At 52.5% G+C, this 15,178-nt stretch overlaps 1 protein-coding gene across 16 annotated transcripts in view; it reads right to left on the reverse strand.

Annotated features, from left to right (window-relative positions):
- Positions 1–105: 105 nt before the first annotated feature.
- Positions 106–15,178, reverse strand: part of Map4 (microtubule associated protein 4) — a 158,372-nt gene continuing 143,299 nt past the window's right edge. For 6 of the 16 annotated variants that reach the window (XM_063261100.1, XM_063261097.1, XM_063261096.1 and 3 more), the window contains 9 exons: positions 14,641–14,824; positions 13,515–13,574; positions 13,120–13,409; positions 12,128–12,241; positions 9,814–9,906; positions 4,099–4,180; positions 3,611–3,723; positions 2,184–2,373; positions 106–2,061 (listed from right to left, as the gene is read on the reverse strand). In XM_063261100.1, coding sequence (XP_063117170.1) covers positions 2,054–2,061; positions 2,184–2,373; positions 3,611–3,723; positions 4,099–4,180; positions 9,814–9,906; positions 12,128–12,241; positions 13,120–13,409; positions 13,515–13,574; positions 14,641–14,824 — 1,134 coding nt within the window. In that variant the 3' untranslated portion in view covers positions 106–2,053. The remainder of the gene's footprint in view (positions 2,062–2,183; positions 2,374–3,610; positions 3,724–4,098; positions 4,181–9,813; positions 9,907–12,127; positions 12,242–13,119; positions 13,410–13,514; positions 13,575–14,640; positions 14,825–15,178) is intronic. The other 10 variants (XM_063261101.1, XM_063261098.1, XM_063261094.1 and 7 more) reach the window with 5 other exon arrangements.

Raw genomic sequence — 15,178 nt, forward strand, 5'->3', positions numbered from 1 at the left:
CACTAAGGCCCACCCGGCATGGTGACCATACACAGACCAGTGTGCAAGATGCATGTTGGGCCCCTGGGGAGCAGGGGGTTGACAGAGGCTACACAGGGCCTGGTGTGGAATATCAGGCAGCTTTATTTACTCTTAAAATCAGTACAACAGAATCACAGACACAGGAGTGGCTGAAACACGGCAAGCTGGGATGTACAGAGATGTCCCAGCCCTGATGGCTGCAAAGTAGCACGTCACACAGGGACTGATGCCATCTGTCAGAGTGGCATTTGCAGGTCCTCTGGCTTGCAGGACAGCCTTTTGTGGAAGACTCGTGGCCTGGCCTGGAAAGCTGTATCACCTCTTGGTTTTTCCCCAAACAGTGGACAAGGACTCGGAGCCTGTCAGCACCTGCAGCAGTGGCCTTCAGAGGATCAACCCTAGGGAGGGGCTGGGGCCTTCAGGGCCAGTGTGTCGCCTTCTCACGTTCCTTGCTTCCTTTTCCCTGCTGGGGCCCGGTGCCCTGTCGCTGCTGACAGGGCACACAGGATGAACACGCCAGGCCAGCTCACTGTCCAGAAGGTGCCTCCCCAGGGGACAAGCACTTCAGACACATGGCCACCCACCCTTGACGTGGACACCAGGGACCCGGGGAAGGTTCTGAGGAGGGACAGAGTGATGTCCAGGCCGCCGCCACCTCCACCTCTGAGGCAAGTCTGCACAGCAGGAAATGCCCCTGTGAAGCCCTCAAGCTCCCAGGCCACTGCAGTACAAACTTAACGTTTTAATCCTTTATTAGAAACCATGCAAACTTTTAATACAAAAAATACAAGTGCAATAAGATTCTTTGTGTCCATACGATCCCCGGGATCTCCTTGCAGCTGGCCTTTCCACTAGGCCAGAAGGGAGTGGGTGGCCCTGGTCTCATGCTTTGTTTTCCAATTTCCAGACCTGATTCCCCACTGTCCATATGACAGTGGACATCTCAAGGTCCCCTGGGGGAGACCTTGGGTGTCCCTGGGTAGCAGGTCAGGCTGCAGGATACTGACCCCACAGTCCTCTCCTGCTTCTCCAGCACTGCCCTCACATCAAATGGTGATCACCAAATCCCAGGGAATTGACAGACGGATGCCAAACCCAGCCTCTTGTTAGAAAAGGAAGCAGCATACACATGAAGAAACGCCAAGACAACCAGCCCATGCCATCGGCCCATCCCCAGGCTGCGCCTCACGTCTCTGCCCCCAGCGTCCAGAGTCCCATGCCACCCCAAGCAGGGCAGCACCAACACCCTCATCCTCCTGGTGGAGGCCTGGCTTCTCCCTCTCCACTCCCTTTGCACCTACTGAGACCCTCACTTAGACATGGCTTGGACCTCCACAGCTGCTCCACTGGCTACAGGTTAAGGAACGAGAAAGGAGGGTGAGAAGGCAGCTAGGCAGGTTCGGTGAGCAGCAGCGTGCAGCATGGCCCCTAACTAATGCGGGGGAGCAGGAGGGCACCATCGTGGGGACATAGGGAAAAGTGGAGGCTTAGGAGGCTCTAGGGAAGCAGCCGGCGCAGGGTCACTGCCCAGAACTTGCCCCGCTCATCCCTCCAGGTTGGCCAGGGAGGAGGGAGGGTGTGTCAGTTTCTTTCAGGTTTGGTCCAAAAAACCAAACAACGGAGTAGGAATCCAGTTCCTCCCTCCTAAATCCCACAAGGTCCCCCCGACTCCCCTGCCTAACCCACAGCAGGGCAGTGGCCAGCATCAGGACAGGAGCAAAGCAGGAAGGGGCCAGGCCAGCTGCTGCCTGGTGCTACGGGTGGGGCCTAGCAGAGCTGCCTGGCACCCGAGTGGGCACTCACAGGTCTAGTGGGCAGCCCGGGAGAGGGGGCCAAGGGCTCGGGAGCCAGGGAAGTGAGGGGCCCGGGAGACAATGTCGGCCCCATGGTCGGTGCGGGCCCTGGCGTTTGCCCGGAAGGTCAGCCTGTAGGTCTCAATCTGCAGGGACACGAGAGGAGGGGCGGGAGGGGAAATGGGGAAGACAAGAGGAGGGAAAAAGGGGAGACGGAAGACGAGACCAGAATGTCATCATTAGATGCCTGGAAAATAAAAGGTAACTTTGTTAAAATTCAGGCCACACTCTAGTAAAAAACAAAGGAGTTCAATTTCTGGCCAGTGGCGGGGCCCCTGGCTGGCCCTCAGGCCGAGCCCGGCCACTTACTTGTCTCCTGGATCTGGCTGTCCAAGGTCTGGGCCTCCCTTTGGTCACCACCCCCAGACAGGGTGATGAGGCCACTGAGGCCACCAGCTGGAGCGGGGGCGCCCGCATCAGGCGCAGCCTCAGAGGCGGCGGGCTCCTCCCCAATGGGGGGCCCTGGACACGGAGGGGCCTCGCTGCCACCGCCCTCAGTCTACAATGAAACATGGAGACGGCGGGGGTCAGTGAGGAGGGAGTGGGATGGTGATGGCAGTGGTGTCACACGCAGTCCCCGCCCACCACCCTTCCTTCTGCCTCCCAGTGCTGGTCCTCCCTCGGCACCCATGGGACAGACTGTCCCAGCCACAGTGTGCCAGGCAGTGACAGGCAGGAGCCACCTCGGGGCAGCATATGCTCGGCAAGGTCCTCGGAACCTGGTCCACTTGGGTGATCGCACCCCACTGACACTGCCTACTCTGGGCCCAGGGGAAAGGCTGCTGGAAGAAGGTGTGCAGGAAGCAGAGCGGGGAGGACCTGAAGCTTCCGAACAAGCATGGAGGAGCAGGGACAAACCAGGCTCCACGTGGGGAGGGCAGAGGGGAGGGAGTGCAAGGGGGAGGCTCCTCCTTGGGCTTTAAGCACAGAGAGAATAAACAGGTAGAAAAATAATACCAAAAAGAATAAAGAAAGAAAAAAGACACAACTTGAACATGGTGGTACATGCCTATCATCCCAGCAGTCTGGGAGGCTGAGGCAGGAGGATTCAAGTGTGAGCTCAGGCTGGCCAATTAACCAGCCCCACAAGGCCTGGGGTCAGAGGCTGATGCCTCCTGGTCTGGATGCCCAGCGGGTCTGGCAGAAACTGAGCCAAAGGCAGCGTGATAGAGGCGGGCAGATGCCATGCAGATGGGCACCTGGAGAGGCCGGGACAGCCAACATGGGGTGAGTGGCAGTTCCTGTCTCCTGCTAGTCCACCAGAGCAGCTGCAATAGCCTCACACTAGACAGCCCATGAGGACACTGCCCATGGTCCCCAGATGCCATGACACGGAATGAAGGACAGACAGCACCTTGGCACAGAGAGGGTCTCATAGCACTGTGGAGGGTGGAGGCTGGAGGCCAGTGGGGAGAGGGAGAGAGGAAGCCCAGTTGGCACCAAGACAAAGAGCCTCTGCACAGCCCACCTAGCAGGGCGGCTGCCAGGGCTCCCCCTCTCCTGCCTCACCCGCCAGCTGCAGATGGCGAAAATGGGAGACAGTGACAGTGGGGTGAAGGAATGGTTCTTGGAGACTGAGGGGCGGTGCCAACCAATGCTGTGGAGTAAACTCTCTCTGTCCCACACTAATTCTCTGGCAGGCATGCTTACTGAGAGACCTGCCAGGTCCTTGATCCCAATGCCCTGTCCCACACCTCCCTACCTTACAACCCCCACCCCCGCAACTGGCTCACTACCTTCACGGTGCCTCCTGCAGGCAGGTGACCCACATTATCCAGGGATCCCACCTTGGCCTGGGCCTTCTCCTTGAAGTTCAGCTTCTGGCTCTCAATCTTGACATCTCCTCCACCTGGAGACCAGGGAGGAGTTGGTCACAGAGGGTACCAGGGGAATGAGCCCTGTGCATGCAATGCCAGAAGCCTAGAGGGAGCCCACACGGGCACTGTGGGTCCACGCCAGGAATGGGGGAGGCCCAAATGAGGCGGCCTGGGATCCCAGCCCTCTAGGAGGCTGAGGCAACAGGACTACACGTTCAAGCATAGCTGGGCAACTTGCAAGACCCCGTCTCCAGTGTTAAAATGAGGGAGTGGGGATACAGCTCAGCAGGAAGCCCTGGGCTCAATCCCAGTACTACAAAGAAAAGCAAACAGGCTGCAGGGGTGGAGGCACAGGGGACACACTACGCCCACAGGGAGGGCGCCACCTGTGCGCAAGTCCCACTCACCGGGCTTGTGCTTGATGTTTGCCTTGGAACCACACTTGGAGGAGACCTTGGAGATGTCTACCTTCTGGCTCTGGATCTGGACCTGCAGAGGAACAGAAAGCTCAAGGTGGCTTGGACAGAGGGGAAGGGGAGGAGACATCCAAGCCTCCTCTGTGCCACCTTCTCCTCACACAGCTTCCTCTCATCCTTTTTAAGCTCCTACCATGGTCTGGTCAAGGCCAGGGTCGTTACCCAGTGGGTAAAATGTACCCAGGTCTGTCCGGTGCTGTTCCTCACCTCCCCACAGTTGTGGGCAGGGCCAGAGACTTCGCACAGTTCTTGTCCTGCATCCTGGTCCCATCCGCCCTGCATCCAGCCCAACAGCACAGTTTCCCTGAAATGTCCCTGCTGCTCCAACTCAAAATCCCCCTCATCGACTCTTGTCCAGAGAAATCACTTGGAGTAGTATTTTCGCCTGTCTCCTTCCTTTCATTTTTTTGGGAGGCATGACAGAGTGGTGGAGGTGGTACTGGGGTTGAACTCAGTAGCTACATCCCCACCCCATTCATTTTTAAATTTTGAGACAGTCTCATTAAGTCACAAAGTTGTCCAGGCTAGGCTTCAGTTGTAACTCTCCTGCCTCCACTTCCCAGAAGCCAGCATGCCAACCACGCAGCACACGCATGAGCCCTCCTCCTGACAGCAGGGGCGAATGTAATTTCCCACTCTCACTGACGCAGGCAGTCAGCAGTTTCCCATGAAGGATGGAAACGCAAAGGAAGGACGCAGAACCATCATATTCCGTATCAACGGGTCCCAATGTTAACCATGGAGGTTGTTTTTTGGTTTTCTTTTCTTTATGTTTGTTTGTTTGTTTTGTGTCCTGGAACTCACAACCTCACACTAATCAGGCAAGCACTTGAACTGCTGAGCTAAATCCCTGGTCCATTTTCCATTTCTACAAACACAGCAAAATGATCTTTATGACTGATTCTTTCTTGGGCGAGATGTCTGGTCAAGGCCTGGGACTGTTTTTCCCAGGGCTTCTGAGTTGTATTCATGATAGGGTTTGGGTGCGCTGCTCAGGAGGGCCTCCAGTCAGTAACTCTCCTGCCTCGGCCTCCCTAAACGCTGGGGTCATAGGCATGCGCCATCACTGCTCTCAGGTTCCTGATGCCAACTTGCTTTCCTGCAGTGCTGCCAATGATAATCACCAGGGCGGCTCAGACCGTCTCACAACCTCCCAGCACTGCACATTCTTACCAAAACTCAAACCTCCTAACTTCTAAGAGAAAAGTGCTATACTTCAGTGCCTTTGGCTATTACTATTATTGTTCTTTTTGTGGTTCAAACCCAAAAGCAGGGCAATCTATGGAGGAGTGCTCTTAGAGGCACTATACCATGGAGACACCCTCAGCCCTTTGCATTTTCAGACACTACACTCTGTCAGCTTGAGCATTTTAGAAGTTTAACTGAGAGACTCAGCAGGGACCACTATCTTTACTGTGTATATGTCCTCATCCTGTGCAATAGGAGGCCACAGAGATTTTGTGAGTGTTACATGTGCCCTGCATGGGGTGGCCTGTGTACAATGTAAGGGAGAAGAGGCTTGTTCCCTTGCTCTGCCTGCTGCCTTGAAGCGCTGTGACAGTGCCACGCCACCCTGCCTTGGAGCCAGCTGATTATGGACTGAAACCTCCACAGTGAGCTAACTAAATCTCTCCTTCCTCATTTCTGGTGTCAGGTTTTTGCTCAGCAACAAGAAAAAAGTAACCAAGACAGATACTTTCACTAAACTGTTCTGGTGAGACTTAAATTTGGGATCCTCCTGCCTCAGCCTCCCAAGTGCTGGGATCAGAGCTGTAAGTGATGACTGACCTGCCTGTGCCTCCCTCTCCTGCTCTCCAGGGCAGTGTTGTGTGAGCCCAGGGTGTGCTTGCCTCGCAATAGCCCACCCTGCTTCTTCCAGGCTGCACTCGTATTTTGTGTTTTCCTCTTTTACTTGAGCTAAGCTTGCTTTGCAGAGCCAGTTTCTCTCTCTCTCTTTTTCAAATAAATTTTACCACTGCTTAAAGGAAAAAAAAAAAAAAGAAAAAAAGACCGAGGATGTAGCACTACAAAGCCCTATGTTCAATCCTCGGTATTGCAAGAACAAAACCAGACTAAAGGTGATTGCCCTGACTGCCTTCCAAGCTTATTTAATCCCGTCGGGCACAGTGATGTACAACTTTGTAATCTCAGCATTCCAGAGTCCAAGGCATGAAACCCATCACAAGTTTAAGGCCAGGCTGAACAGTGAGTCCCTGTCCCTAGAAAATATAAAACTCCCCAGTGAGTCACACAGCTAGGCTCTGGGTTAGAGAGTGATCTGGGTGTCCCTAAGCTTAGTCCTGCCTTTAAGGCAGCTAACAGTCTGTCCAAAATGCCCTTCCTGCAGGGCCCCTAGCAGGCCTCTAGTGAGCAGGCCTGATGGCACACCTTAAAGCACTGGGGAAGAGCATCGGCTTCTGGCCTGACAGCCGCTACTGCAGCAGCGTCTCCCGGCTGCCCACAGGGCCACACACCCCAAGATGGTGGTCTACACTCAGAGCCTCCATTTGTTTATCTTCTGCCTCACCCTCCAGGACCCAGATGCAGCGACACAAGCCTGTAACCCCATCTATGAATCACTGGTCCTGGCTGAGGTGTGTAGTGGCTTGTAATGCCAGAGTTACCTGGGATGTGATGTGGGAGCATTAGGTGTTTGAGCCCAGCCTTTACTACACAGCAAGACGCCGTTTTGCTGGGACAGCTGGTAAAGGAAAGTTTTAACAGATGTAATCCAGCCAATGGTGGAAGCAATATTGGGAGACTCACATCTCGGTGCACCTGAGCCCACAGACCAAGGTACTGACAAAATCACAAGAGTGTAACAACCACAGGACGAGGCCTTGCCAAAATTGAGGGGGAAATGCAAAAAGCTAATTTTAACAGGCGTGGAAGCTACTCAGGCCAAGTAGGAGCAGGATTCCAGGTTAGAGGCCTCTCTGAGCAATTGAACATGAAACTGTCTCAAAATGAAACATAAAGGCTGGGTGCAGCTCAGCATGCTCCCGCCCCAGCAACACACAGCAGTGGGAATGCACGTATCCACACAGGTACACATATCTACATGAAGACGCAGAGTCTAAGGAGTGATGAGACAAATAAACAGCATGCGATGTAACCAGCAGAACCCAGATTCGAGGACAGCCCGCTAATCAAAAGGCAGGTTGATGCACCAAAAACCAGGTGTGAGCGCAGTCTGTCCTCCCTGCACTCTGGGAGCCTGAGGCAAGAGGTTCACAAGTTTGAGCCCAGCCTGGGAAAAATGATGAGACTTTTTTTTTACACTGGTACCAGGGATCAAACTCACGACCACGCGTTTGCAAGGCAGGCTCTTATGCCACTGAGCTAAATCCCCAGCCCCAAACTAATGAGACTTTGCAGCAAAATAAGAAATAGAAAAGGAGGGGCTGGGGATTTAACTCAGCGGCATAAGCGCCTACCTTGCAAGCAGGCAGTCGTGAGTTCGATCCCCCGTACCGATAAAAATGAGAAAGACAAAAAAAAAAAAAAAAAAAAAAAAAAAAAAAAAAAAAAAAGAAATAGAAAAGGAACCGGGTGTGGTGGCACATGCCTGTAATGCCAGCACTCGGGAGGCTGAGCCAAAGGATTGATGCTGAGTTTAAGGCCAGCCCAAACTGCATAGCAAAACTGTCTCAACACAAAAGCATACAACTGGGTATGCAGTACAAAGGTCCTGGGTTCAACCCCAAGTGCTGAGGGGAGAAAAATACAGAGGAGCACTTGTGGAGAAGAACATTAGGATTTAAAGAGACTGTCACTAACATACCTTGGCGCATACATCAAGGAGGAGGAGGCAGTGATAAACACTAGCCTTACAGACAGAAAACGGGGCTGTATGAGACACGGACCAATTCATGTGAGTAGATTTTCCTTTTACACATCTTTTAAATTTCTATAATAAAATTTTCTCAAGAGCCTGAGCTCATTCCCCTAACAAGGACCCCTCCTCTGGGCCACGGGTCTCCCTCCTGTGAGGGGCAATGAAAACACTTTCTCCTCTTCAGTTATCTCAAGCCCTGGGTGTGAGTCCTGCGCTCCATCTTCTGGGAGCCATGTGCTGCACGCCCTTTATAGCTGCCCCAAATACCCATTCCCCAGTGCTGCCTGCAGCCAGCAAAGTTGCATGAGTTCTTCAAGGGACGCCTTCTTGGTGTGCAGCAACCACCAGGCACTCTGCTTTTGTAAATCCTTGCACGGCTACTGCGCATGCTCATGACCAACCTCTGCTGAAAAGGGGCACTGGCAGCATTGTAATCTGGCCCTGTCCCTGACGCTACTACTTTGGACAAATGAATCTGTCCCTCCCTGCAGCCCTGCCTCTCATCAGGTTGTGTCTGTGTGCAACTGGGGTGCTGTTGACACCAGCTTGTAACCCACACGGGCAGAATTGTGCGTGTACGTGCGTGCGCAGCAGCATTTGGTGTGCACGGCAGTGCTGTCAGTGGCAGTGGTGTTCTAGGGTTGTGGGGATGGAGGCACACCTCACCCCAAGCAGCTGCCTGCAAACACTGCTCAAAGGGGCTTCCCAGTGCTGTCTTGCACGAGCCCTAAACAGTATACGCGCACTGAGGAGCATCCCGCAGGCAGCCAGGTGTAAGGAGCATGGAAAGATTGCATAGGGCGACTGGCCATCTTCAGAGCTCCTGCGCACCCAGCATGCTGCACGTAAAGCAGCCTGTGTTGCACACTCCAGGGAGCCAACTGCTTTCTGTCTCCTTAGGGCCAAGAACCTAAGAGGAGATTGAGAGTCCCCACAGGCACATGGGGGCCAGGCTCCCACGGAGACCAAAGTCTCTCAGTGTGGCTACGGATGCGGCGAGACTGGGCAGAGCACTGAGCCCTGGAAACACGGGCACTGGGTGAGACAACTAAATGAGGGTGGGATGGGGTGCCAACCTGTTGAGACAGGAAGGCAGGGAAACACACACGGGATGTTCTCTCTTGCTGAGGCTGAAGAGAAGCAGCACGGGCTAAGGCTCGCTGTGGCCCACAACACAGCTCTGGTGCAGCTCTGCAGAGCCCAGGTGGGCACTGTCTCAAGGAATGCACAGGGTGTTAAGACAGGGTCTGGCTAAGCTGCAGAGGCTGGGCTCAAAGTTGAGATCCTCTGGTCTCAGCCTCTCAGAATGCTGGGGTTGCAGTATGTGCAATCAAAGGACTGAAACAGGAGAAATGAGGGGAAAATTGAGTACAAAGGGAAAAGACAGTAGGGAAAGAAAGAAAAGGGAAGAGAAGAGGAGCAGTGATCAGTATAAAGGGGAAAGCCTAGGAGCGGGGAGGAAGAAAATCTGACTAATTCTGACTTTACAAAGGCCAGGACTCAAGGATAGAGGTGGGGAGAGCTAGCGGCCATGGGAGGAGGGGCTGGCCCAGGAGGATGGCAGGCCTGTGGTGCTCTGCCAGGCAACTGCCCATGGCAGAGAAATCATGTGAGTGTCACTGGCGTGGCCTCAGGGCTCCAAGTACACCGAGTCCTCCACCCCCAGCATCCCAATCACCCCTCCATTAGCTGTTCTGCCTCCTGCCCATAGCTGTAGCCTGGCCGCCAGGGTCCTGCCCACACGAGACCACCCTGCCTGGCAGGCCCCCACAGGAGTCTGCGTCTCAGATGCCAGCGTGTATACTTACATTCCCACCTCCAGGGACATGCTTAATATTGTCCTTGGAACCACACTTGGACTGAATATGGCTGTAGCTCACTTTTTTGGAGACTATCTGGACCTGGAATGTTAGAGAACAGAAAAAAACAAGACAAAGGGAGATGGCTGGTTAGAAGTGACACGGGGCAGGCCAGGAGTCTGCACAGGACCAAAGTAACAGCCGGAGGGGATGTGCCCTCCATCCCTACCTGTGACAGAACAGGTGTGGGAAAGCACAGGAAAAGGACTTGGAAGGAGCAAGCAAGGGAAGAAACACATGAACAAGCGACATAACAGCAGGGGCCTCGAGGGCTGTGCCGCACAAGGTTCGGATGGCAGCTGTCCTGGACCCACTCAACTGCCTTGCCTGACCACGCACAAGCCAGGCACAGGCTCCTGGGCTTTGTGAGGGAGAGCTGATCTTTGTACCTGCTCCAACACTCTCAGTCAGGGGCCTGGAGCTGGTGCAGCCACACTGCTCTGAGAAGCTTATGCTGGCGGAAAGGAAGAGGTGATGCACATAGGAAACCACAAACGGATACAGATGCTGGTCAGCAGGGGGAACACAGGCCCCATGGCCAACCCTATACCTAGCCCATCTGTCTCAAGGCTCAAGGAAGAAGACAGCAACAGATAGAGCTGTAATTCTTTTTGCTTTATGGGACAGAGTCTCATTATACAGCCAAGGCTGGCCTCAAACTGACAGCAGTCCTTCTGCCTCAGCCTCCAGAGTGCTGGGATTATAGGCTTTATCATCATACCCAACCTACATATTTTATTTTTGTGGGACTGAGGACTGAACCCAGTGACCTGCACTGAGCTTTATGCATAGCAAAACCCCAACCAAACACCCCCTCTGTTTTTTTTGGCTTTTAAATAGAGTCCTGATAAACTGCCAGGCTGGGCTTAGACTTGTGATCTATCCTCCTGCCTCAGCCGCCTAAGTAGTCAGGATTATAGGCACATGTTACCTGCCAAGGTAGAACTTAATTTTGATTTCAAGGTCCAATACCCCTTCCTTCTAGAACCCTCTAGATGCCTAATGTTGCATCCTATGAGTTTTCTTTTTTTTTTTTTTTTTCCTTTGGTGCCGGGAATTGAACTCATGACCCAGTGCTTGCCAGGAAGGCGCTTAAGCCACTGAGCTAAATCCCCAGCCCCAGCATCCTATGGGTTTTATGTGCAGTGAGAACAGTTGTAGGCAGATCTGCAACTCTTAGTACAATCACATGGCGCTGGCTCTTGAGGCCTGGACCAGAGTCGTTCCTGGGAAGCAACAGCTGCCAGCTTCCTTCCTTCCTTTATGCCTCACAAATGCTGCAGCCTCTAGGCTGCAGAGCTCCTCATGGGATACAGAAATCCGCCCTGAAAAACTCCAACATGCCTTGCTGCCTGCCTTCCTCCCGACTTCAGTGATGAGGAATGAGTTCTGTCTGAACCATGACCCACAGGCCTCTCAAAGGGACCAGAAGCTACCATGTGGGTTCCACTGGCTGCGACTTCCCCACCTGGACCCTAGGGCCGGGCTGTGCCTGTGGTACAGGGGCCTAGGGTTTCTTCCATTCGCCTCTGCCGAATTCCTGGCTGAGAGACCTCTCAGGCTGAGCACCCAAGTCTGCAGCTAAAGACGACGTGGCAACCAGGACAAACAAAGCTTTGTGGCAGGCAGCAGTTTTAAGAGGGGCCTCAGAGACTCAGGTGGGCCCTATCTTCTGAGCAGTAACTGGGCTGTCATAGGTCCGCCTGTGTGCCAGCTGGATTTTAGCTCATTGTCAGAAAAGGAGGGGACAAAGTTCTTGGTTCCTTCTATGTATGAATGACTAAACCCATGCTCCAAGTTGCACCCCCAGCTCTTTTTTTATATTTATTTTATTGAGATAGGGTCTCACTAAATTGCTAAGTTGTCCAGGTTGGCCTCAAACTTGTTACAATCTTTCTGCCTCAGCTCCCCAAGTGCTGAGATTACAGGTGTGCAATACCACACTCAGTTTCAAAATAAAAATTTAAAAAAGGGTTTGGGGTGTACCTGATTTGATACAGCATCCTTTGGTTTGATCCCTAGCACTCCTCTACACCCAAATAAAAAACAGCTAATAAGTTTCCAACTCTGTGCTCTCAGGGTTAATGCAAAACTTTCCTGATGGGTGAGGTGTCAGGCAGAGTAGGAAACAGCGAAGATTAAGTGGAAGCTAGTTAAAGACAGTGAAAAAGTAAAATTCTGTTGTGCTTTAGAAAGTGGATCGGGCTAGAAGAAAAATGTTACCATCTTTTTACCTCCCAGAGTGAGTCTAAATAAAACTCACTTTCCCAGCAGGCGATTTCTGTGTGCTTGCAATAGGACCAGCTGTTTTAGTGACTGCATTAGGTTCAGGCTTTCGAGCTGTGGGTGCCGCCTCTGTTTTTTTCTCTATTTTGGCCTGGATGGAGATAAAGGGAGGGCAAATTTCAAACCAAGGGGATGAAAGAGCCTAAATGCCAAGAATGAAAGAAGGCCGTAAAGAACTCAAATCCAGGCCAAGCCACGAGGCAGAAGCAGGTTTTCCTAGGCTGTAGAAAAAAGCACCCCTTTCCTAGGACAGACCAAGCCAGAGACCCTGAGCACAGGAGTATGGGAAAAAGAGCCTCACAACCAAGTCTCGAGCCACATACAAGCAGCTGGGACATTATTTGCGGCAAGGCTGTGAACAAGGCCAGGGAGACCTCACCAGTGTGCATGAGCTTAGCATTTCCAGGCAGCAGTGCCCCACTCTAAAGTGCTGCTATGTGCCTCATATGAGTTGCCATGGCCACAGGGAGCCATGCAGGTGGCATGAGTGTCACACATTTCCGATGTATTAAAACAGAATTCAACCACCAGACCAAGTTACTCAAGACTTTAACTCTGACATCACGAAAGCCTAAGAACAGAGACAAGGGGAATGGGGCGAACAGCAACACAGCTTGGCCTGGCCACAGAGGAAGCCTGAAGCCCTTTCCAGATAGTGCCTCCCAGCTAGAGCTGCAGAACTGTGCTGGGCTCCAACCTCTACCTACCCTGACACTCACTGTGTAAGCTAAGAATCCAGCATTCTTGAAGTCTGAGGCCTCCACACAAAGATGTCAACCTAAACCCCCAGGTACAGAAAGGAGTCCCCAAGATGGGAAAAGCAAGCATGGAGTCCATCCCACCCCTTCTCTGCCACTAGAGAGCCAAGCTGAGGTCCCCAAGGCTACGTGCTGCAGCTGGCAGCCTTTTGCAGTGGAGGAGGCAGTAGAGAAGCAAGGTGGTGTGCCCAGGATGGAAGCCTTGACTCACCCGGCCCCCTCCGGGCTGGTGCTTGATATTCTCTGTGGAGCCAACTTTGGAGCGGATGTTCTTCAGATCAGGGGCAGGGGCTGCAGTGGCTGGGCGGCTCAGCTTGGGGACAGAAGAGCTGGGCTTGGCTGCAGTGGGCTTCTTGTCCACGGAAGGAGACACAGAGGGCCGGGAAAGTGGGGTGGGCTTGACTCGAGTGGGGGCCACTGTGGCCAGAGGAGCTGCTCCTGTAGGAGTGGTGGCTTTCCTCCCAGAGCTGGTAGGGGTACCCTTGGTGCGACTCAAGTCAGCTGTAAGACAGTAAGACAGGTAGCAGGGGTTAAGAGCAGAAGAGGAAAAGGAGCCTGAAAGCAGAGTGGATATAAGCTGGGCTTCTGCAGCAGGCTGGGCATTACCTGGTGCGGACTTCACCGTCATCTTCTTAGTGTCTGCGGGTCTGCCCTCCGTCTTAAGAGCTGCACAAACATAATAATACCACATTCAACAAACAAACCAAAGGATGGAGATGTGATCAATATATTTATTATGTCCGAAAAACAAGGACTAAAATAAAGAATGTAACACAAAAACAGGAGACAGCATTAAAAACCTAAAGGGTGCATCCAATACCAAGATTCATTGTCCATTCAACAATCAATGGATGTCTGCTCTGAGCTGGACTATGCGGCATAGCCCTGAAGTCTCCCTATTCCCTGTGGTCCTGACAGTGTCTTTCCCATAGCCTTAACGCAGGTGATCAAAATGTACTGATGAAGGGGAATTTCCTACTTTTTCTTTTCTTCTCTTCTCCTTTTCTTGCAGTGGTGGGGATTGAACCCATGATCTTATCCACGCCAGGCAAGTACCACTGAGTTCCACTGAATCCTGAACTGCCCTTTTATTTTGTTTTTCTGGGAATTTTTTTAAACAGGGTGTTGCTTTGCAGTTCAGGCTAGCCCTGAACTCACTATATATTCCCAGCCTCACTGTGTTTTACTGAATTTCCCTTTTTAGTAGTACTGGGATTGAAGCCAGGGCCTTCACACTGAGCTACACACACCGTTTGTCTTTTGTTTTGGTTTGTTTGTTTTGTTGAAAGAGGGTCTTAGCGTGTAATTCAAGCTGTCTTCAAACTTGTGGCAATCCCCCTGCCTCAGCTTACAGGTATTATAAGCATATGCTATCATGCCTGGCATACTCTTTGTTTTGAGATAGGGTCTAAATTGCTAAGAGTCTAAGTGGCCCAGGCTGGGCTTGAACTTTTGATCCTCCTGCCTCAGCTTCCCAGAGTTTTATAAGTATGCATCACCAGCCTGGGTTATTTCTTAGTATCACTTAAACATATGGTCACAATACACTGGGAACTGTAGGAATACTAGGGATATGAACAATAAATTTTACCTGGGATTTCACAAGATTCCTCTTTACTGTTTCTGAATATGCATGGGCTTCTAAGCTCACATGGAGATCAGGGCTGGTAAATACCCAAGACAGCCTGCTCTCTGGTGGTCCTCAAAGGACAGAGGGACAGGTAATACTCACCAGCAGGCCTTTTGGGCGCTGACACTGGAGGACTTCTACTGCTTGGCCCTGTGGAAGCAGGAGCAGCAGCTGATGCAACCTTCGGAGCAGTTGAGATGCTCTTGGGCCCCGAGCGGAAAGCCAGGGCTGAGGCGTGCTTGGATGGTAGGGCCTGCTTCTCAGGAACCTTCGCCTCTGTAATGTGCTGGATGCAGGAAAATGGGAGGGATCAGTGTGGCAGGTGAGCAACAGCTCTAAGACACACCACTGAAGATCGAACCTACATGGGAGACTGAGGCCCTGGGGGTGTGGCAGTTACTGACAGTGTATACAGCTCTCAAATCAGATCCTCTAGACGAATCAAGAAACCAGCCTTAGAGGGTGCACTGTGGTCTGAGAGAAGGAAATGAAGCCAGACTAGCTCAACGATGGGTGAACGAAGAGCCCTGGAAGGTACATCACACATCTGCCTTGGAAGCTACTGTAAGCATAAGACTGCAGTGTGACCTGACAAGACGAAAGCCGTGTGTCAGCAGAACCCAAACGACAGTGACACTCA

The sequence above is a fragment of the Cavia porcellus genome, unplaced genomic scaffold (genome assembly GCF_034190915.1).
Source record: "Cavia porcellus strain 051 isolate PalLab524CR breed Dunkin Hartley unplaced genomic scaffold, mCavPor4.1 scaffold_14, whole genome shotgun sequence".
NCBI classification, from domain to species: Eukaryota; Metazoa; Chordata; class Mammalia; order Rodentia; family Caviidae; genus Cavia; species Cavia porcellus.